This window comes from Urocampus carinirostris, chromosome 1, assembly GCF_059441175.1.
Source record: "Urocampus carinirostris isolate Australia breed hairy pipefish chromosome 1, RoL_Ucar_1.0, whole genome shotgun sequence".
NCBI lineage: Eukaryota > Metazoa > Chordata > Actinopteri > Syngnathiformes > Syngnathidae > Urocampus > Urocampus carinirostris.
In genome coordinates, this window is record NC_142349.1 from 10,742,290 (window position 1) to 10,764,104 (window position 21,815).

Sequence of the window (21,815 nt, forward strand, 5' to 3'; positions counted from 1 at the left end):
TGTTTTTCTTGGTTTGGTTGGTCTACTTCTGTACATAGGATGGCGCGGACGATCTTAAAAATCTTTAAACCGACTATGGTCAAAAATATTTAAAACTTTTTGCGCAACTTGTTATATTTAAGCAATAAGACCATGATATATTCAGAATAATAAATCTTAGGTTATTGTTGAGGAAAATCAAAAAAGCAAAAATTAATACCATTTAAACTGCGAGGATGACGAACAAAGCGTTCGTGAGCAGATAAGGATGTATTACTGAGCGTGCCTCGAACGTTTATTGGCTGGTTTTACTCTCTCTAACCAATCACAATCCTTTAATCCCAACTCTCACTTCCGGTCATGTTCAATGAACAAATCTCGGCACATACGATAATATTGTGCATTTCGAACCAATATAAAGGTTTTTTTTTCATTTAAGAAATGAACCGAATATTTGGACGTGGTAAAGCCAAAGACCCTCCACCTAATCTTTCGGAATGTATCGGCACTGTAAGTAATATTTAACCACATCGGACATTGTGTTGATGTTTATTGTGTGTTCCGTTAGTTTTACCATGAAGAGACACTTTGCGGTGATATTTGTTATTGTTCATCAACTTCAATTGTAATTATCATTGTTCAACGCTGTCATTTCTGTAATGATAACATTTATTTGTACTGTGCACCTGTCATGATAACAATGTCATAGCAATGAGTGGCTGAAAGTTCAAACGACATTTTAGTGACGCTAGAGCGTGAGTTGATGAATAAAAAAGTACTACATGACGTTTTAGGTGGAAGCCAGAGGCGAATCCGTCGAGAAGAAGATTAACATGCTGGATGCAGAGCTCATTAAGTATAAAGATCAGATGAAAAAGATGAAGGATGGACCATCCAAGGTGGAAAATGGAAAATAATGGTTAATTTAAAGAACATATTCATGTGCTTTGTTTTTCCCCATTTTTGAATAGAACATGGTGAAACAGAAGGCCATGCGAGTACTAAAGCAGAGGAAGATGTATGTACATATGGAAAATATACTCACACACTCAGATCCTTTCAAATAAATGCCTGTGGTTTTAGCCTTAACCTCTTAGTACTGGTGTGATACCAATATTAATAAGTGTTGTGTTCCTGGACGCTATTGCAGTGTTTTCAACCAGTGTACCGGGGTCAAATAGCGTGCCTGTGGAGACCTTGTCCAGCGTGCCGCAGGGAATTGCCCAAATATATCTTTGAAACAAAAGCATGCCATTGTTCAATATCTTTACTTTATATCATTGATTAGCTGAGTAACTAAGATTCATCTATATCATTATGTGGTAGCAAATTACCTTTGTTTTTCTTTTTCTTCACTAATTTTCTGCCTTTGAGGTAGTAAGGGAAAATGTATTACCGTTGAATTTAAGGCACACCAGATTATGGACAGCACCCAGTACATTTTTAAAAGAAAAAACATTTTGTACATACATAAGCCGCATCTGCCCACATTGAAACATAAGATATTTACAAATAAAGAAGATACACAGAGTTTTAATAACATACAGTACCTTAACGCTTTAACGTTCTGCCGGCCCGCAGGTGGGCCGCCGGACTTTTGGCAAACATATAAGAGTCTATACGATGTCACGAGTCACTGCATAAATTCAAGATATGATGGCTATTTCAAAATATACTTATCAAAGAAACATCATGATAAGTCTGAAACAAGATACCCGAAAACCAATAAACAAAAGTAACTCACATCCCCTGGCCGTCTTCAACTTCTTCGAATGTCAGCGAAAATGGCTTGGTTACATCAAAGACAATCCATAGAAATCTACTGTGTAAAATATTTACTTCAAAACATACGATACTGCCGACAGATAAGTAGCAATAGACGTTTCTGCTTCGTTGGACGTTGCTTCTTGTAATTCATTTGTTTCGCCACATTATTTTCGTCTACAAATGAACAGACGCGTTAAATTATTCCCAATATGGTAGTTAGCACTCCCCTTTCGATTGACACCTTTTCCATGATGAGGGTCTGTCCATGCTAGTTTTATTCATGCTTGGAGCGCCAAGTAACATAAGACTCGCGTCTTCCTTGACACATATATTCCATCTGTCTCACTCTAACCTTTACTGCTCCCCCCCTGGCGGCTGTTAGAAAAAGTGCATAAATTAGCCGCATCATTGCATAAGCCGCAGAGTTGAAAGCCTGGGGAAAAAAGTCGTGGATTATAGTACGAATATTACTGTGAATAACTTAAAGCTATTGCACATAATTCTGCAGATTTTATTTATTTTCTTCATTTACTAAATGTAAAAACAAAAAAAAAATAGAACTTATTAACCCTTAAAACATTGTTTGTTCCACTGTCAGATTGTTTTTGCTCATTTTAAGTATTTTTGTTATTTTGGTAGAAAAAAAAGATGAAAGTTAGTCAAACTTGTAGGTTAGAAATATAGAAAAATCCCAAATTACAGGTAATTTGTTCATCAAAATTAATTCAATTTAATAAAATAAGAATGTATTTGTAAAGAATTTTCCAGGGAATGAAATGACACTTAAAGTTTTGTATAGAAACATTCAGTGTAAAAAAATGAAGTAAAAGGCACCCTTTTCCACCCCACCCAACAAACCTAAACACTGAGTACAAAGACCTGTGTTACCTCCTGAGCCACTGTAACCACTAGAATTATATACTGTCGATTTAGAAAACAAGATAATTTAAACTTTAAAAAAAAATGATGACAAAAATGATCTTTTAAATGTTGTCGACGGACGGTTTGATTAAAAAAGTGTGCTTTGGCTCAATAAAGGTTGGGAAACACTGCAATATTGTGTACACACAAACATTAGAACTTCAAACAAAGAGCCTGTGCTCAAACTCGGTCATGAACAAAATAGCCACACTGTGTGATCAATTTCCATTACAAAGTTGATTGAGGTTTTCGTTTGATGTTGCAAAAGGTATGAAAGTCAGCGGGAGCAGCTGGCTCAGCAGTCTTTCAACATGGAACAGGCCAACTACACTCTCCAGACGCTCAAGGACACCAAGTCGACCGTAAGATCTGCTGACTTTTGAGCATGTGTGCTGTCCTTTCCGTTCCTTGCAAATGACATTTCATCTGTGGTTCTTTGGTTAGGTGGAAGCCATGAAGATGGGCGCCAAAGAGATGAAAAGAGCCTACAAGGAAGTCAAAGTTGACCAGATTGAAGTATGTCTGTCTTTATTCTCATCCATCTGTCCTTTCATCTACCTATCCCATTTATTCATCAGTTCAAGTTACAATTTACGTTGACAACTCAAGTCATGTTTGTTTCTTCAGCGCTTAATCACCAAAAATCTCAAAGGGCCGCAAAGACAACATCAACTTTAAACTATATGTAATAACAGAATGTCCAGTTAACAGACTTGACGCAGTATGTTCAAGATGATGGCGTACATCAGGTCTAAGTGCCAGTACGGTGACTAGAAATACATGCACAGTGCAAAAACCACACTCGTCCTTCTACCTTAAGGACAAGAACACAACAGTATGAAGTCACCGTCACTCATAAGCTACAGTATAAAAGTGTGTCTTAAGCTTAGATTTTAACGCTTCCGCTGAGGTTTCAGATCGTATTACAGAAGACAGAGCATTCCACTGCACTGGGGCCTGAACTCTCTCAAACCTGGAGATTTCTTCTTGTCTCTTGGAATCACTTGAAGACCAGCATTTCCTGAGCAAAGATTCAGAGTAGGAACATTCGGGCAATTAAATCAGAGAGATATGAGGGGTCAAGTCCATGCAAAATTTTGTATGTTACCAACAGAACCCTATAATCACATCTTAAACTGACATGGAGCCTGTGCAGTTCTGCTAAAGTCTGGGTAATGTGATCAAACTTTCAAATGATAAATACTGTATTAATTTACCTAACCCCCACCTGAAAAACACAGAATTTGCAAACAAATTGACTTCCTGATACAATTCGTTATCACTCCTTCCATCTCTTGATCAGCTGTGTCTGCATTCTTTCTCAGGCCATCCATCATCTAATTTATTCAAGTACAGGGACCCCTCTACATACGGGCTACTCGGTTTACGAGAGATTCGAGATATGAGATGTTTTTTGGGCAAATATCTTGCCAGGCTTTCGAGAAAAAAATCCAAGTGAGAATTCCCAGACACAACCACTACAGAGTGTTCAAGATCGCTCACCGCCAGCATCAGCTTGTCCTAGTTAGCACGTGCGTTTACCGTCGTACAGACCTAAATGCACACTCTTATTGTTTTTTAATTGTGCTCTCTCACTCCTCCACCACCACACATACACCTCCCTTCAGTTAGCCACTGCTGAGTCTCTACATTGTAAGTGCTCATAATAAACTCACATTTTATTTTGTTAATATTGTCTTACTGATCTTGTTACTGTATTTTGATGTTCAAGAATATGTGGTATTTACGGTTAGCTTGGGTGATTTTGGGAGGCTGAGAACTGATTAATTGGTTATCAGTTTTTTCCTATGTGGAACAGTCGTTCGAGAGACAATAAATTCTAGATAAGAGCTGTATCCGAGAACAGATTAATCTCATAAATAGAGGGACCACTGTACTAAAATCCATCCATCCATTTAGCCACCTACAATTCATCTTTTTATGTATTCCTGCCTTTTTCCGTCAGTCTACTCTACATGTAGAAATTACTTTCATTCTATCTTGCAGGACTTGCAGGACCAACTAGAGGACATGATGGAGGATGCCAATGAGGTTCAGGAGGCCATGAGTCGCAGCTATGGCACTCCTGATATTGATGAGGATGATCTGGAAGCAGGTATGATCCTGCAGCATCTTAACAAGAGCTCAAATCCTCCTCAATGCACCTATTTATCATTTTGAGTTTGTCTCCACTACACAGTGGTACCTCTTCATACGAGCACCTCTGAACACGAGGAATTTAGGTACACAAGTTTTATTTGCAACAAAATCTTGGACATGGTACGTCTCAAGCAGCGACCGTTTAACAGTTGAGGCCACTCACCACCAGCATCAGCTCGTCCAGTTTGTGCATGCAAACCACTACAGGCAAAATAAATTGTGCTGTAATTTTCTGTGTTTACATTCATTTAAAGTTACAGTAAATTTAATTTTAGGTTAACAGTAAGTGCTTCATTAACAGTCTCTCGATCTCATACATGTCAACTTCCGCCAATTACTCCCCTTATTGATGATTGCAAATCTTCCTTATTAAGCAATAATAAACCTTACAAACACAAAGTGGCACCTATTTACTCACAGCAAGGCAGACTGTTGGATACCGTGACAATATTAGCAATCTACGATCTGCTTCCAGTGACCAAGACAGTCCGGATCATTGCCAAAATTGGCAAGCCATATCGGTATTTATTTTAGTTTTTCAATTCCCCGTCCAAATAAATTATACAGCCTACACCATTTGAAATGATCAAAAAATGTAAAAAATACGGGGAAAACATATAAGTCGACTGGTATGTGATATCCGTCATTCCTCTTTGCAACCAATTTCCTTTGCCCCACATGCACATTTTCTTTCTGGTTTTCATGGTAAGTGGGTAAGTGCTCATACTAAACTTGCATTTGATTTCGTTAATATTATCCTATTGTATTTTTTGTGTTTAATTACTATTAGAATGTGTTGTTGTTGATTGGGAAAATTGGCTTGATAGCTATTGAGGATTCAATTGGATGCTTTTGGGAGGAAGGAGAATGGAATTATTTCATATCGGGAAAATTTGCTCGATACACAAGCAATTCGAAATCAGAGCAGGATCCTAGGACAAATCTAAGACCGTATGAACCGATGCCACAGTATGTTAAATTATCGTAGTCATGTTTTTGTGTGGTGGCAGCATGGCAGAGTGGTTAGTGTGTCCGCGGCACAGTTCTGAGGTAATGGGTTCAAATCCAGTTACCTGCCTCCCTGTGCTGAGTTTGCATGCTCTCCTCGTGCTTGCCTGTGTTTCCCCCAGGCACTCCGGGTTCCTCCCACGTGCCAAGGTGAATTGATGACTTCAAATTATCCCTAGTTATGAGTGAGCGTTTGAATGGTTGTCTGTCTGTGTGTACCCTTCGGCTGTCTGGCAACCAGTTGAGGATGTCCACTGCCCGAAGATAGCTGGGATGGGCTCCCTTACCCTCAGCCACCCTACTGAGGAAAAGCGTTGCAGATAATGGATGGATATTTTTTGTGTGTTTTCAGAGTTGGACGCACTGGGTGATGAACTTCTGCTGGACAATGACACCTCATACTTGGACGATGCTTCCGCCGCTCCATCCATCCCTGAAGGAATGCCTGGAGAAAGCTCCACAAACAAGGTAGGAACACTGAAAGATACTTCCATTTTGTTCTCACATAATGTACTTTTTCTTTGGAACAATGTAGTAACATCTGTCTTGGATTTGCAGGATGGCGTATTAGTGGATGAGTTTGGCCTCCCACAGATTCCTGCCACTTAATTGCCAGCTGCAATATGAGAACTGCAAAATATTTTTGATTTTATTTTTTTAACCTACTTCAGATTGAGACATCGGCAAACAACTGCAACTACTTGCACCCCGTAACCACGATTTTAATATCATGCAAAAATTGTCCTTCAGGAACACCTTTTGCAATTATTTAATTTATTATTTGTCAGTGTTTTGTGATCAGTGAGTGGCATTAAGAACCCTTTCGGGTTTCATTTTTGAATTAAATGTGGATTTATTAGTTACTATATCTGAGGTTTTGTTATTTCCATGTGTTTCTTTGCATTTATATTTGATAAAATTCGTGTAATGATTTTGCATTATGTAGCACCTACATTGAATCGATTTGAATTATCAATGTTGTGAAACATTAAATTCAACCAGATTATACATGGCACTCCAGCGTTAACATGTAATACAGGCTTTAAAGAGAAAAAAAAAGGATAAAGAATGTAAGGGTAAATAGGCGAAAATATTTAGAAAGTAGTGTTTAGAGACTGACCTAAGTTACTGTATAATAGAAGTGCAATTAGGAGTAGTGCAATAACATTGAGCAGCAACAAATAAATAATCCCAAACAAGTAGAAAGGTGTTTATTTTCACAGTTTCGTGAGCCTGTTTAGGGTGGTGATGGCCGTGGGGAAGAAATACTGTTTCTGTGCCTGTTAGTTCTTAGAGCCTGCTGGTACTTGTTTAGTGTTGATTTTTTTTCAAGGTAAAAGATGAAAATCCATCCATTATCTTCCGCTTATCCGAGGTCGGGTCGCGGAGGCAGCAGCTTTGAAAGGGAAGTCCAGACGTCCCTATCCCCAGCCACCTCCTCCAGCTCATCCGACGGGATCCCCAGGCATTCCCAAGCCAGCCGAGAGACATAGTCTCTCCAGCGTGTCCTGGGTCGCCCTCGGGGCCTCCTGCCGGTGGGACATGCCCGGAACACCTCCCGAGGGAGGCGTCCAGGAGGCATCCTTATCAATACCCGAGCGACCTCAACTGGCTCCTCTCAATGCGGAGGAGCAGTGGCTCTACACAGAGTCCCTCCCGGATGACTGAGCTTCTCACCTTATCTCTAAGGGAAAACCCAGACACCCTGCAGAGGAATTTCATTTCGGCCACTTTTATCCGGGATCGTGTTCTTTCGGTCATAACCCAAAGTTCATGACCATAGGTGAGGGTAGGAACATAGTTCGACTGGTAGATCAAGGGTATTGCCAGGACAAAAACCACACTGTTCCTCCTAAATCCGAGATTTGACCTCCTGGCGGACCCTCCTCTCCAGTACCCCTGAATAGACCCTACCAGGGAGGCTGAGAAGTGTGATTCCCCTGTAGTTGGAACACACTCTCCTGTCCCCCTTAAAGAGGGGAACCACCACCCCAGTCTGCCAGTCCAGAGGCACTGTCCCTGTCCACGCGATGTTGCAGAGGCGTGTCAACAATGACAAACCCACAACATCTAGAGTCTTAATGAACTCTGGGCGGATCTCATCAACCCCGGGGCCCTGCCACCAAGGAGCTTTTTGACCACCTCGGTGACTTCAACCCCAGAGATACGAGAGTCCAACTCAGAGTCCTTCGACTCTGCTTCCCCAGAGGAAGACGTGTTGGTGGGATTGAGGAGGTCTTCGAAGTATTCTGCCCACCGATTCACAACGTCCCAGATCGAGGTCAGCAGCGCCCCACCAGCACTATACACAGTGTCGATGGCACACCGCTTCCCCCCCTAAGATGCCGGATGGTTGACCAGAATTTCCTCGAAGCCGTTTGGAAGTCGGCTTCCATGGCCTTGCCAAACTCCTCCCATGCCCGAGTTTTTGCCTTGGCAACCGTTGAGCCGATACCTGCAAGCTGCTTCCAGAGTCCCACAGGCCAGGAGGGCCCGATAAGACTCTTTCTTCAGCTTGACGGCATCCCTCACCGCCGGTGACCACAAACGGGTCTGAGGGTTGCCGCCGCATCAGGCACCGACTACCTTACGGCCACAGCTCCGATCAGCCGCTTCGACAATGGAGGTGCAGAACATGGTTCACTCGGACTCAATGTCCCCTGTCTCCCTCGGGACATGGGCGAAGTTCTGCCAGAGGTGTGAATTGAAACCTCTTCTGACAGGAGATTCCGCTAGCCGTTCCCAACAGACCCTCACAACACGCTTAGGTCTGCCGGGTCGGACCGGCATCTTCCCCCACCATCGGAGCCAACTCACCGCCAGGTGGTGATCAGTTGACAGCTCCGCCCCTCTCTTCACTCGAATGTCCATAACATGCGGCCGCAGGTCCGACGAAACGACGACAAAGTCGATCATCGAACTACGGCCTAGGGTATCCTGGTGCCAAATGCACATATGGACACCCTTATGTCTGAACATGGTGTTCGTTATGGACAAACCATGACGGGCACAGAAGTCCAATAACAAAACACCACTCGGGTTCAGGTCAGGGGGGCCGTTCTTCCTAATCACGCCCCTCCAGGGCTCTCTGTTATTGCCCACGTGAGCGTTGAAGTCTCCCAGCAATACGAGGGAGTCCCCAGGGGGCGCGCTCTCAAGCACACCTTCTAAGGACTCCAAGAAGGGTGAGTACTCTGAACTGCCATTTGGTGCATAAGCACAAACAACAGTCAGCACCCGTCCCCCCACCCGAAGGCAAAGGGTGGCTACCCTCTCTTCTACTGGGGTGAACCCCAACGTACAGGCGCTGAGCCGTGGATCAACTAATATGCCCACACCGGCTCTGCGCCTCTCACCACGGGCAACTCCAGAGTGGAAGAGAGTCCAACCCCTCTCGAGAGGACTGGTACCAGAGCCCAAGCCCTGTGTTGGGGGTGAGTCCGACTATATCTAGTCGGAACTTCTCAACCTCACACACCAACTCGGGCTCCTTCTCTGCCAGAGAGCTAACATTCTATGTCCCAAAAGTCAGTTTCTGTAGCCGGGGATCGTCGCGCCAAGGACCCCTCCCTTGGCCACTACCCAGCTCTCTGCGCACCCGACCCCTTTGGCCCCTCCTACAGGTGGTGAGCTCATGGGAAGAGGGTCCCACGTCGTCCCTTCGGGCTGTGCTCGGCCGAACCCCATGGGCAAAGTTCCGGCCAGCAGGCGCTCGCCAGCGGACCCCGCCTCCAGGCCTGGCTCCAGAAGGGGGCCCCGGTAACCCGCGTCCGGGCGAGGGAAATTGAGGACCAATGTTCTTTCTCGTCATAAGGGGTCTTCTGATCTGCGTTTTGTCTGGCCACTCACCTAGAACCTGTTTGCCATGGGTGACCCTACCAGGGGCTTAAAGCCTCCGACAACATAGCTCCTAGGATCATTGGGACACACAAACTCCTCCCCCACGATAAGGTAGGAGATCAAAAGATGAAAATAAGATACAAAAATATGTACCGGTATATCAAATACACTTTTTATGCTTTCATTTATTGTAACTATAATACAAATATTTACATATAAACTATATTGTGCAATACTTGTTATATTACACACATGCGGAAATCTAATTCCATTTGATTAGGCCACAATGTTGTGATTGCATCTATTGCGTTTGGCAGTGTAAATCGCTAGAAAAGTAGGAACAAACAGATTGGTTAATAAGAGTATAATCTGGACTGTTGGCAACTTAATACATTCGGGTTGTAACAAATCTAAAGGTCCCCAACCTTTTTGAAGCTGAGAGCTGAGAGGTTCCCAGTGTAGACCTATGTGATTGGAGCAAAATGTGTCTGGAAGTTATGAGGGGAATTTGAGTTGTTGTGTGTCTGTTATATTTAGGGCATCGGTTTTGGTTTACAGTAATAAATGGTCTGCATTATATTGTGCTTTTCAAGGCAATGAAGATCTCTCAAAGCGCTTCACACTTACCCATTCACACACACTTACACACCAATAGGGAGTCAGCCATGCAAGTTTTCCGGGCGCTATCGTATCCTCGTTCCGTTCCTCATCAAGATTATTTCCACCCACTCTAGAGTAAATTGTCAAAACCCGACTCTGGTGAGACTCGAACCCACAACCTTTGAATCACTCCCTTACGATGCTAGAAGTCCAATGCGCTATCCATTGCGCCACAGAGCCCAGTGAAAATCAGATAAGTCGTCTGAAAACCGAATCTGACGGTTAAGCAGTACAGTTTCATTGGTTATGGTTATTATTGGTTGTTTCGGGATTTTTCTCAATTTAAAAATTAATCAAAATAAAAATGCATGCTGTACTTTTACCCTTTTGTCCAATTGCTTCTAGTATTAACCGGAAGTACAGTGAAAAATAGAATGTGTCGATGAAAAAAATGTAGTGTCATTGGATGTGAGAACTAAAAATTGTTTTTGAATGTATTTGATAGGTTGTGTTTTTGAAATTATTTTTTATTATTTTATTGTTTTAGGATTTTCCTCATCATTTAAAATAAAAATCCATCCTTCTTTCCTATTATGTCGAATTGCTTCTGGTGTTTTAGGATTTTTCTCATTATTTAAAATAAAAATCCTTCCTTCTTTCCTATTATGTCGAATTGCTTCTGGTGTTAACCGGAAGCAGTGTGTCTGCTATTTACAAAAAAGTCTTGTATTAGCCTTTAGCAACGTTTTTATGTTATGATTAAAGTAAACGTTGGTATTTAAACATGTCAGCGCAAGCTATCGCCGTGATAGTCGCTTACGGTAATATCATTCAATTCAGTAAAATACTTTTGACAGAAATGGTTACAATTTAAATGTGTTTTGGGCTGTCGCTAGCATGGTTTCTATCCTAAATGTAGCCCTGCAAACACAATGGGAATGTTTATTCAATTCTGCCCTCTTGTAAGTTGATTATTTGGTGAATAATGTCATTTACAATTCAGGCCACATTTTAATTTTCATTCTCTTAAAAGTTCGATAAAGCATTTTATACAGCGGCTTCAGAGCCCTATTAGATTTTTTTTCTTATTTTCTCTAGAATGATTTGATTCTAACATTGTTTTCATTCCTTTTTTTTTACATTAATATATTTCTGCAGTAACTTTCATTTCAACATTAATTATTTAATGGTTTACCGGTATTTTATTATTTCGCATATTGGTTTGGTAATATGTTTGTGCTTATTCATGTCTAAAGTTTGTATATATTCCGACATTCTGGCATTTTATATTCCTTAAAACAATATTGTATTTTCATCTCCCTCCATCTTATTAATTTTATTTGTTGGTTTTAACGTTTTTGCATTCCTTTTCTCACCTTCCACACTCAACAGAACTCAACTTAATTTATGTTGCACTTGAAAATAAGCATAGTGATGCATAATTGATATGTAATAAAAGCACAATTTTAATTCTTAAAAAGATTCGCAATGAAACAATAGGGCCATGAATATGAGTGGACCAGTGTTTTTGAACCAGCTTGCCAGGGCGATATTTTGTGCAGTGTCTTGTTTAGTGTGCTGCAGGAAATTGCTCATTTTTTGGGGCAAAAACATGCCATTGTTCTGTATTTTTGCTTTCTTCTAGTGATCAGCAGAGTAGTGTTTATCCATAACAGTAGGTGGCAGCATATCATGTTTTATTTATCTATATTAACCATCTGTTTTATTATTGTTATTATTGTTATTAATGCACGTCCACGACAGAGTTTTGTGGTCATGGGATCAAATGCAGCTCCCAGTCTTCCTGTGCTGAGTTTGCATGTTCTCTCTGTGCTTGCGTTGGTTTTCTATGGGAACTCCGGTTTCCTCCCACATTCTGAAAACATGCATGTCAGGTTAATTGGACGGTCCAAATTGTCCCTAGGTGTGAATGAGCAAGCGAGTTGTCTGTCTCTGTGTCCTGTGACTGGCTGGCAACCAGTTCAGGGTGTTCCCTGCCCACTGTCCGATGACTGCTGGGATTGGCTCCCTTCTGAGGATAAGTGGTGTACGCAATGGATGGATAGAAATTATTTTATTATTTTATTTTTGGGGGGTTATCCCTGTCTTCGGCAAGTTCAGCCTGGTTGCGCCCATCCCTCTCCAGGCTAACAAATGTGTCCACCCGATCTCAAGCTGGGGACCTTTCGCGTGTAAGACGAATGTGCTACACTGCACTACAGAAACATGATTATGATGTAGTATGGGGAAATATATTTACAGACCTATTTTGTCGGATGAAGACGTTCAAGATTGTGCTCCTAAAAGCATTGATCAATCAAAGTGAAAACTCTTATTCTCTTATTTTAACACTAAATTTAAGACCAGCTCGGTGGCCTTAAGCGTAGGGCGCCCACCCCGAGATTAAGCCTCGGCCGGGTTATACCTAAGATTTACAACATAGGTACCCATTGCCTCACTGCTTGGCGCTCGGCATTAGGGGTTGGAATTGGGGGGTTTGGTCACCTAATGACTCCCAACAACATGTTGCAACACATCAGTTAGGTTGAATCCCCTCCTGTGTATCAATCACCCAGAATGAGTCAAAAAATTGTTAGTGTGTTCTTGACTCTAGCCACCTCCCACTAGGGGGATACGGCTCCAGTGTATATATAATATACATTTTAACAAAGAACCTGATTTTGTTTTTTTATTAACATTTGTTTTGTTCCACTAGCAAATAGTTTCAGCTTATTTTAAGTATTCTTTTTGTTATTTTTCTTGGTTGAAAATAAAATAATATTTAAAATGACAGCAAAACTATTGATCAAATGATAATTTGAAACATCATTTTACAAAAAAGATGAAAGTTGGAGTGTATTAAAAAATGTTCCACTTGCAGATATTTTTGTTGCTGCTCATTTTAAGTATTTTTACTGGTAACTTATTTTCATCATTTTCTTTGGGAGAAAAAAGTGCTTTGGCTTAAAAAAGGTTGAGAATCACTGTAATTAATGCTTAACACCGTAGCTGTTTACAATAGGTACTCCTTTAAACCTTTAACCAATATTTTGAAGACTATCAGGGCTCTAATTTCCTGACCTCGGTCAGTGGATGTGACATGTACAGACATTTGCCTATTTTCCTAATCCAGGTTCTACAAAGCACAGCATCTCGGTAACCGGTCAGGATGGCAAGAGTCCCACTGTCAAAGATCTGTCAGATTGTCTCACACAGGTCACCGGAGTTCCTCCGGCATCACAGAAGCTCATCTTCAAGGGTAAGAATCTATTTTGGACACTGCCGGTTATGCTGTTTCCCCTCATTGAACCTCTGTTGCTGTTGTAGGGAAGTCATTAAAAGACCTGGAGCTGACGTTGTCAAGCTACGGGATCAAGGACGGATGCAAGCTTATGATGATTGGAAAGAGGGTAATGACTTTCAACTTTTTGCTCTTGTGTGTGAACGTGTATTAAGTGGATTCTGTCAACAGAACAGTCCAGAGGAGGAAACTGAGCTGAAGAAGCTGAAAGACATTGAAAAATCAGTGGAGCAGACAGCAAAAAAGCTAGAAAAAGTTGATGGAGAGTTGACTGGACTCAAGAATGTACGTTAATTTTTTTTAATTGTGTTTTTTAAAAGCAATCTTGTTTTCCCCTTTTCCTTGATCACACGCAAAATCCTACACATTTGTATCTCACAGCATCCACTCCGATACAAATGATAACAAATACATTTTTAGCTTCCACCTACAGTCAGAAAAACATCCTGTAGTATTAATTTGTTAGGGTAAATATACTCTGCTATTTTTATCAAAGAAAAGAAAAAGGGCAAAAAATCAGAAGCAAGGTCACTTTTAGTCTCCGTAGTTTTTTTTCTTCTTTGTGCTTTGTAGCACTTATTTTTGGTACACTACACAATACAATGACATAAAAACTTGACTCTGAGCTTAATTTGTTTCACATATTAAAAATATTACTATGGCTAGGTTCATCGTGCAGGGAAATCAGATTTCTTTGCATGGGCGTGACCTGTATCCGATCTGTTAAAGTCCGTCTGAACGGCACATATCCGCTTTTTCACACCCTACCAGGCCTCTTTTGTATGTGGTCTTAAATCCGATACATATTCGATCTTCTGGAATACGACTTCATTTCGAACGGACAAAACCCATTTGTGCGACCTGAACGTCATCATTAGGCGACAGATTCCGAGTTTAAGCAGGAATCAGCGAAATTAACAACCATGGCGGACGAAAACACGGAGTGTCATTAAACCACACATTCGTGGAAGATGATCACTTGTTTATTTTGTAGCTCACAGAACAGCCAACATCCCATCGCGTATTCACAACATTTCACTCGAGTTCATTCTTAAAGCTTTAGTATCTTCTAGCAGTAGTTAACGATATTTACATTCAAATCCCACCACATGGACAGAATCCAATGAGGGAAAGCGAGATTTTGGATTCAATTAAATTTTGGAGGGACAACGCTCTGCTGTTAACATCCACGACTACTTCCGCAAACATGAGCGCATTGCGTGTGACGTCACGTGCGGACCAGTTGTGGCGCTCACACAGGAGATGAAGTCTCATTTAGTTGGAAATGGGAGCTATCTCACAAAAACATCTGATTTCACCCAATAATAGGAATTGAGCATTAAGCTCTGGAGTTTAAACCTAGCCTAAGATTGTTTTTCTTTTTTCTTTTTTTTTTTTTAATCATCTGAAGAGTATTGTCAGTCTGCTCGTGTCTTTTTTAGGCAAAGAAGGAAGTTCTGATGCATGCTTTCATATCCTCTTGTTTAGATTATTGCAACTTCCTGCTCTCCGGTTTGCCCCTATAAGAATATTGCAAGCCAGTAGCTATTGCGCGTGCTTACGGTGGACGGAAGTGGGATCACTTCACACCTCACTGTTTTTAAAATCACTGCAATAGCTCCCTGTGCAAAAAGGTGCTTTTACTAATCTTTAAGAGTTTTAATGGTCTTGGACCATCTTATCTGTCCAATCTGTTTTTGTCATATCAGTTCTCGTGGTTTGTTACCTGTTCCTAGGTTAAAGCGCAAATCCTATGGAGATGCAGCATTTAGCCACTATGGTCCTTGCTTTGGAACAGTTGGTGGGGAACCTTGTGTTTTTTTTTAAGATCAGGTTTAATACCCACTTTTTCAATATATGGCTTTTAATCGATCCTTTTTTTTTACATTTTATTCTAATTCCAAAATACCTCCATACCCACCTTTTTTTTAAGTCTATCATAAGAAATCCATCTTCAAACAAGTCACTTAATGTCCTGATACCTTTCAGAACGACTGACACGAGTAAAAAGGGTGTCCTACGATTTTTGTTTAAGGGATACGCCGTATTGGTGCAGATTTTGGAGTGCGGTGGCAAATTTTGCAGGTTTTGTGTACTTCCTGCCAGAGCATCTTTCATTGATCTAGAATAGGATTGTTCATTATATTAGCCTTGTTTTCACAGGTATTTTACAAGATATTCTATTGCTTTGAAAGGGGAAGCAATCTGCTGCTCAATAAGAACCCAATCGAGTTCCGCATTGTTTCCAACAAAAGTCTACAAATTTCAAATGAAATACTTAATAGTTAATGTTAGGCAGATAAAATCCAACCCTTTTTCGTAATAACTACAATCTACCAAGTCGCATTTGTGGGTTTTTACCTATCCCGCAAGTAAGTTTTATCATCAACAGTATTTTTCTGGAATGCATATAGGTATCATTCTTTTTATATATATATATATATATATATATATATATATATATATATATATACAATTATTTTTTTTTTTGTGTGGTGTCACTGACATTTTGATTGTATTTACCTTTCTTCGCAATATCAAGATGTCAATGTCAAGATGGCGGCGCGTGCGAGTGCAGCGGCTTCAGGCTCTCCTGTTCATCTTTTTGTTTTCAATGTTCTTTTATCCCTCATATTTTCCCTTCGACTCCTTTCACAACTACAATAACATCCACAACATCTCGAGGGATATACAGAGACCACCGGGATCTCCCTGGGTGATCTGCCTGCAGACAATGGCGGAGGGAGCAAAAGTAAAAGCATGGCTGCCGGTCGGGCCTAGGCTTAGAAGGCTACCACTTCAGACCAGCGCTTCCGAACATGTTCCTTACCAATGCCAGATCCATCGACCACAAAATTAGTGAATTTGAGCTGCGGATCGCCACTAACAGCTTTCTCTTGAAATTGCAATATTTTTGTCATCACGGAGTCTTGGCTTCCCTGACGCCGCAGTCTAACTAGCAGGATGCACGCTACACCGGCACGACCGAGACGGAGACTCCGGTAAAAACAGGGCTGGGGGACTATGTGCTACAATAACAGCCGAATCATTGACACACACTGCTCACTCGATACAGAGTTTCTAGCAGTATGGTGTGGACCCTTCTCTCTACCGAGAGAGCTAACTGTGGTCATTGTGATTGCTGTTTACGTTTCTCCTGCCCGCTGCTATCAATAAACAGCAGCTTGCACACCCCGACGGAGCTTTTATTGTCGCCGGCGACTTTAATCAGGCATGCTTAAGGACTGTATTTACCAGATTCATTCAATACGTGGACTGAGCAACCAGGGGAAAAACACTGGACCGTGTGTACAGTAATATCAAACACCTAGTTGGATCCGGCCATCTCTGTCTGTCCCTCAGCCCCCTCATTGATATGAGTATAACTTGCGATTTGTAGCAAATGATAGAGGAACCGGAGACTTTAGAGAAGGTGCAAATAACTTAAACCAGAGTTGGTACAGAACTTGCTGGTTTTCTGGCTCAGGAGTAGGTTGTCTACTCTGTCTATCTTCAACCGGTCCCTGTCACAGGCGACCGTCCCACCTTGCCTCAAAACCTCCATCATCATTCCCATCCCCAAAAAGTCAGCAGTGGAAAGCCTCAACGACTACAGGCCTGTCGCTCTTACGCCTGTGGTCATGAAGTGCTTCGAGAGGTTAGTGTCCCAGCACAAAAACTCCCTGCCACTCACACTGGACCCCAACCAGTTAGCCTACATGGCATACCGCTCCACTGACAACGCCATAAACACAGCACTTCACACCGTGCTGAAACACCTTGACCACCGGGGGAGCTACGTCAGAATGCTCTTTCTGGACTTCAGCTCAGCCTTCAACACTATTATCCCGGAGATCCTGGTGGAGAAACTCACACACCTAGGACTCTCTCCCTCCATCTGCCACTGAATAATGGACTTCCTCTCCAACCGCCCACAGTCCGTGAAACTTGGTAACCACGTCTCTCCCACCCTAACACTGAACACTGGCTCCCCCCAAGGTTGTGCACTGAGCCCCCTGCTTTTTACCCTCTACCGCTCCGACTGCTCACCAACCCACCCCACAAACACTATCATTTAGTTCGCCGACGATACCACCTTGATCGGCCTCATCTCTGAAGGGGTCAAGGAGGCATACAGGGATGAGGTGGAGTCACTTTCAACGTGGTGTTCGGAAAACCACCTCATACTGAACACCACAAAAACAAAAGAACTGATACTGGACTTCAGAAGGAATGGCAGTAATCCAGAACCACTCATCATAAAAGGAGACTGCTTAGAGAGAGTCCACTCCTTCAAATTTCTGGGTGTGCACATCTCCGACGACCTCTCCTGGTCTGCAAACACCTGAGCGGTGATAGGGAAGGCCCAGCAGCGACTGCATTTCCTGAGAGTGCTCAGGAAAAATAATCTAAAACAACAGCTGCAGGTGTCCTTTTACAAAGCCACAGTGGAGAGCATTCTAACATACTGCATTACGGTTTGGTATGCTGAGTGTACAGCAGCAGACAGGAAAACGCTACAGAGGGTCATCAAAACAGCCCAGAAAATCGTCAGTTGCTCTCTGCCCAGTCTGGAGGATGTTGCCTGCACTCGCTACCTCAGCAGAGCAGAAAACATCATCAAGGACTTTTCTCACCCCGACCACCACCTCTTCGACCTGCTGCCTTCCGGCAAGCGCTACAGGTCACACAAAGCAAAAACAAACAGACTCAGAGACAGTTTCTTCCCCACAGCCATTACCACCCTAAACAGACACCGCACAAAAAACTGAAAAACTCTTGCAAAAACACTACCTCACACAAATGTAAAATGGTACTCATGTCTATGTTCTTGCACATATTGACTGCACTATGTTTACTGCTCACCTTGCACAATGTGGACCTTTTTTTTTCTGCACTATGATGACTATGTTTGCACCAATGCATATGTTGACTGTTTTTTGCACTATGATGACTTTTGCACCAAATGCAAAATTGCACAACCCTTACGATACCAACTGTATTACGATACAACTGTATGTAACATCCTACATGCCGACATTTCTTGTGTAAATATCATGTAAATTATAACTATAGCCTTATCCTTTTTGTTTTATAACCTTATCGTCTCTTTTCCTTTATCTTCTTGGCTTTTTACCTCACTGTGAATGTGTGAACCTGGAGTGTCATGCCCAATTTCGTTGTCACACTATGTTAACCCCTATTTGTAACAATGACAATAAAGGTATATTCTATTCTATTCTATTCTATTCTATTCTATTCTATATATAACATCATGTTCTTTTAGGGCTTCCTGGCCAAAGATCTTCAGGCTGACGCACTAGGTAAACTGGACCACAGAGTGAAAGTCATGGCTGAGCAGTTCATGAAGATCCTGGAGCAGATTGATGCTCTGGTAATTGCAGAAATTGTATTTGAATCCAAAAAATGTGTGTAACTGTTCCTTAAAATTTGACTTATGCATTTCCTTTTGCCTGCAGAGCATCCCGGATAACTTCATCGACTGCCGTCAGAAGAAAAGGGGGCTCGTGAAGACAGTGCAGGTGAGTGCCTTTTTTTGGAGGTAAGATCAGGCCTAAAAATTTTGACCCGACTCAGACCCTGAGGTATTTAAGCCCAACCCAGCCCGAGCCCAACCAATTGACTTGGTTTGTAGGACCGAGCCTAAAGCAAATCCGAAATATCACATTTTTTGATGACTCAGAAGGAGGAGAGGTGACTCATGATAACACATTAAAGCCAAACTCTCAAGTTTAACATTTACATAATTTATACTTCTGCGTCTGGAGAGGTTACATTAACTGACAATTTTCCATTATTGACAGATTTTCTCAAGAGTTGACAGGAAAATTTGAACGCCGTCTGTCATTTTCTTATTCTTTCTCTCTCTTTCTCTTTCTAGCTTTCTCACTTTCGCCCCTTTTTCTCTTTCTCTTCCTTTCATTCTTTTGGGGTCTTTATCTCTTTTTCCTTTTTTCTATAACTCACTCTCTCTTTCTGACTTTCTCTTTTCATCTCACTCCGCTCTTTCTCCATCTCAGTCATTCTAATTTTCTTTATCGCCCTCTTTTTCTCTTTTGGTGTCTCTCTCTTTTTGTATTTCCTTTTTCTCTCCTTTTTTCTGCCTTTCCTTCTCTTTGTCACCCTTATTTCTCTTAATCTTTCCCGCCCTCTCTTGTTTTCTCTCTCTATTTCTTACTCTTTTCTCTATCCTTTTCTCTCTCTCTCTTTCTCATCCTGCTCTTCATTTCTTTCTTTCTCGCTTTCTCTCTCGCTCATTCCCTAGCGTTTTTCCCCTCTCTCTTTCTCGGGCCGATATTCGGGTCGGGGTCAGGCTTAAGATCTTACCTCTACTTTCTTTCACTGGCCAACGATCTCTCCGCCAGTGTTGCTGACAATCTAAATGTCCTCACCTCAGGACTTCTTGGCCCAGTGTGACAAGATGGAGGCTTGCATATCAGACCACCTGACAAAGATCCAGTCCAAAAATCTGGCCCTGGCTGACTGAAGACATATCACTGATGTTTTTTATTGCTCCGTGAGCAAATAGTCTAAAGTGGACCTCAGTTATATATATATTTATTAATCGTTTGTGCCCCTGAGATATGAGTGACCTGATGCACAAGCTGTTTCAATGATTTTGAATAGTTCAATATTAAAATCATATTTCAATCAATCAATCAATATTTTTGGAGCATGTCCATTTCAATTGGGAGAGTCGACCTGATTTATGAGCATTTTCCCAGAACAAATGTAACTCGTATCTCAAGGCGCCGTTGTATTGTTGCTATGAGTGATTGCAGTGTACTTGTTATCTCATGCCAGCTTTAACGTGGGTGTCAAATCGCAAAACAAAAGCGATCCTTGGCGGACAGCAGTCCGTATTTTATTAAAACATATTCAAACGATCTGAAGCGAGGTGTGAGTTGAATGTCACTTAAATTTTTGCAATTACTCCACAAAGTCTTGAATATTACCAACAAACATTTTTTTTTCAACTGTCTAATTCAGATGTCTCAAACTTGAGGCCCTTGGGCCAATTGCCACAGCAGGATGACAGTTTGAGGTCCTCGCCTTAATACAAGAGTTTTAAGGGACAAGGTTCATTATTCAGCACCTCATATTGGTAAGAGAACATCGCTTTAAAACAATATTGATTGGAAAGAAAATAAGAAAAAATACATGAACTATGATATATTTGTGGATTTTTTTTTTTTTTTTTTTTTTTTTCAAATAAAGTGGTACTTCGTTATGCTCGATCCATCTTACAAATGTTTCGGTATAAGAAGTTGGCGTCTGACTAAAATCAGGTTTCCTTTCCTATGTTAGTGACACTACCACTCAGGGTTGGCGCAGGTATGCACTTACAGCATCCTGTGTAGGTGAGACCCTTGCAACCTCCTGCATTAAATTGCCAAATAATATAGTCCTTTAATTCATTGGTTGCAACCACCCGGGCTGACAGTGAAGGGTGTCATGATTTTATCAAGTCGTAGGACGGCAATAAATGAAGATATGGAAAAGCTCCTTATGAGCTCGCTGGGGACACAATCACCACGGCTGAAATGAAGGGAACCTGCGCCTGCTGGGTAAAACTGCAGGCCTTTATCACAAAAAGACATCCCAGTAAAGCCAAAAGTGGATGGTCAATGGAGATGTTCGATTAAAACAGTCTGAGACATTTAAAAAAAGAAATCTGAGATCCAAACAGAGACAACAACCCCTGAGCCACTATTTCATGAGTCCAGCAACCGGAAAAGTGTGCCAATACACTTAACAATTTTTTTTTACATTTGGTTGTTGTTGGGGTTTGTTCATTTTATTTGTATTCATTTTTTGGCAAAAAAGCTTTGTACGGTACATTTACTTCATTTTTTGCAAATGTTTGGCCGTATTTCTTGCTTTATTTATACTATTTGGTATATTTATGAACGTTGACTGAACATTAGTGTGCCTACAGGGAAGTTGCATTTAATTCAGTAGGGGTTTGCTTGCATTTGTTCATTCCGTTTCAATTCATTTCAATGGGAAAATGTGCTTTGATTTACAAGTGTTTCATTATACAGTTAAAATCATAAGTAGTGGTACCACTGTACTTGTATGTCAGGAAATGTGCATATTTTGTAATAACATGAGGCTCACCTGGAGCTGACATTGTCGGCCAACTTGCTGTGCCAGGGTTGCCTTCAAAAAACAGTCTTTTTTTCTTCTCCATTTTCTTTTTTCCTTCTTCTGTTTT

General features: G+C 41.4%; 2 protein-coding genes, 1 long non-coding RNA gene and 1 other non-coding gene across 4 annotated transcripts; 3 read left to right on the forward strand and 1 right to left on the reverse strand.

Moving 5' to 3' along the window:
* Positions 1-303: 303 nt before the first annotated feature.
* Positions 304-6,703, forward strand: chmp5a (charged multivesicular body protein 5a). Its single transcript, XM_088353368.1, has 8 exons — positions 304-489; positions 774-878; positions 951-997; positions 2,936-3,029; positions 3,112-3,183; positions 4,675-4,783; positions 6,188-6,303; positions 6,394-6,703. The coding sequence occupies exons 1-8, from the start codon at positions 421-423 to the stop codon at positions 6,442-6,444; spliced, it is 663 nt and encodes a 220-aa protein (XP_088209494.1). The 5' UTR covers positions 304-420; the 3' UTR covers positions 6,445-6,703.
* On the forward strand, positions 3,193-4,615 carry LOC148373526 (uncharacterized). The gene is made up of 3 exons (XR_015852756.1): positions 3,193-3,705; positions 3,782-3,839; positions 3,993-4,615. It is a non-coding gene; the product is annotated as an uncharacterized LOC148373526 (long non-coding RNA).
* Positions 6,704-10,426: 3,723 nt separating the features above from the next.
* On the reverse strand, positions 10,427-10,515 carry trnar-ucu (transfer RNA arginine (anticodon UCU)). Its single transcript is given in 2 exon segments — positions 10,427-10,462; positions 10,479-10,515. It is a non-coding gene; the product is annotated as a tRNA-Arg (tRNA).
* Positions 10,516-10,954: 439 nt separating this feature from the next.
* Positions 10,955-20,484, forward strand: bag1 (BAG cochaperone 1). The gene is made up of 7 exons (XM_088326239.1): positions 10,955-11,096; positions 13,409-13,534; positions 13,603-13,685; positions 13,748-13,861; positions 18,864-18,971; positions 19,057-19,119; positions 19,995-20,484. Exons 1-7 carry the CDS (start codon positions 11,060-11,062, stop codon positions 20,082-20,084), a joined length of 621 nt encoding a protein of 206 aa, XP_088182365.1. The 5' UTR covers positions 10,955-11,059; the 3' UTR covers positions 20,085-20,484.
* Positions 20,485-21,815: the final 1,331 nt, after the last annotated feature.

Bases quoted from the DNA above. Each gene is read 5' to 3' on its own strand.
- chmp5a (XM_088353368.1), top strand. From the start codon at position 421: ATGAACCGAATATTTGGACGTGGTAAAGCCAAAGACCCTCCACCTAAT. The intron at 490-773 runs GTAAGTAATATT...ATGACGTTTTAG, and splicing joins TTTCGGAATGTATCGGCACT to GTGGAAGCCAGAGGCGAATC. The intron at 3,184-4,674 runs GTATGTCTGTCT...TCTATCTTGCAG, and splicing joins TCAAAGTTGACCAGATTGAA to GACTTGCAGGACCAACTAGA.
- bag1 (XM_088326239.1), top strand. From the start codon at position 11,060: ATGTCAGCGCAAGCTATCGCCGTGATAGTCGCTTACG. The intron at 11,097-13,408 runs GTAATATCATTC...TTCCTAATCCAG, and splicing joins CGCCGTGATAGTCGCTTACG to GTTCTACAAAGCACAGCATC. The intron at 13,862-18,863 runs GTACGTTAATTT...ATGTTCTTTTAG, and splicing joins AGTTGACTGGACTCAAGAAT to GGCTTCCTGGCCAAAGATCT.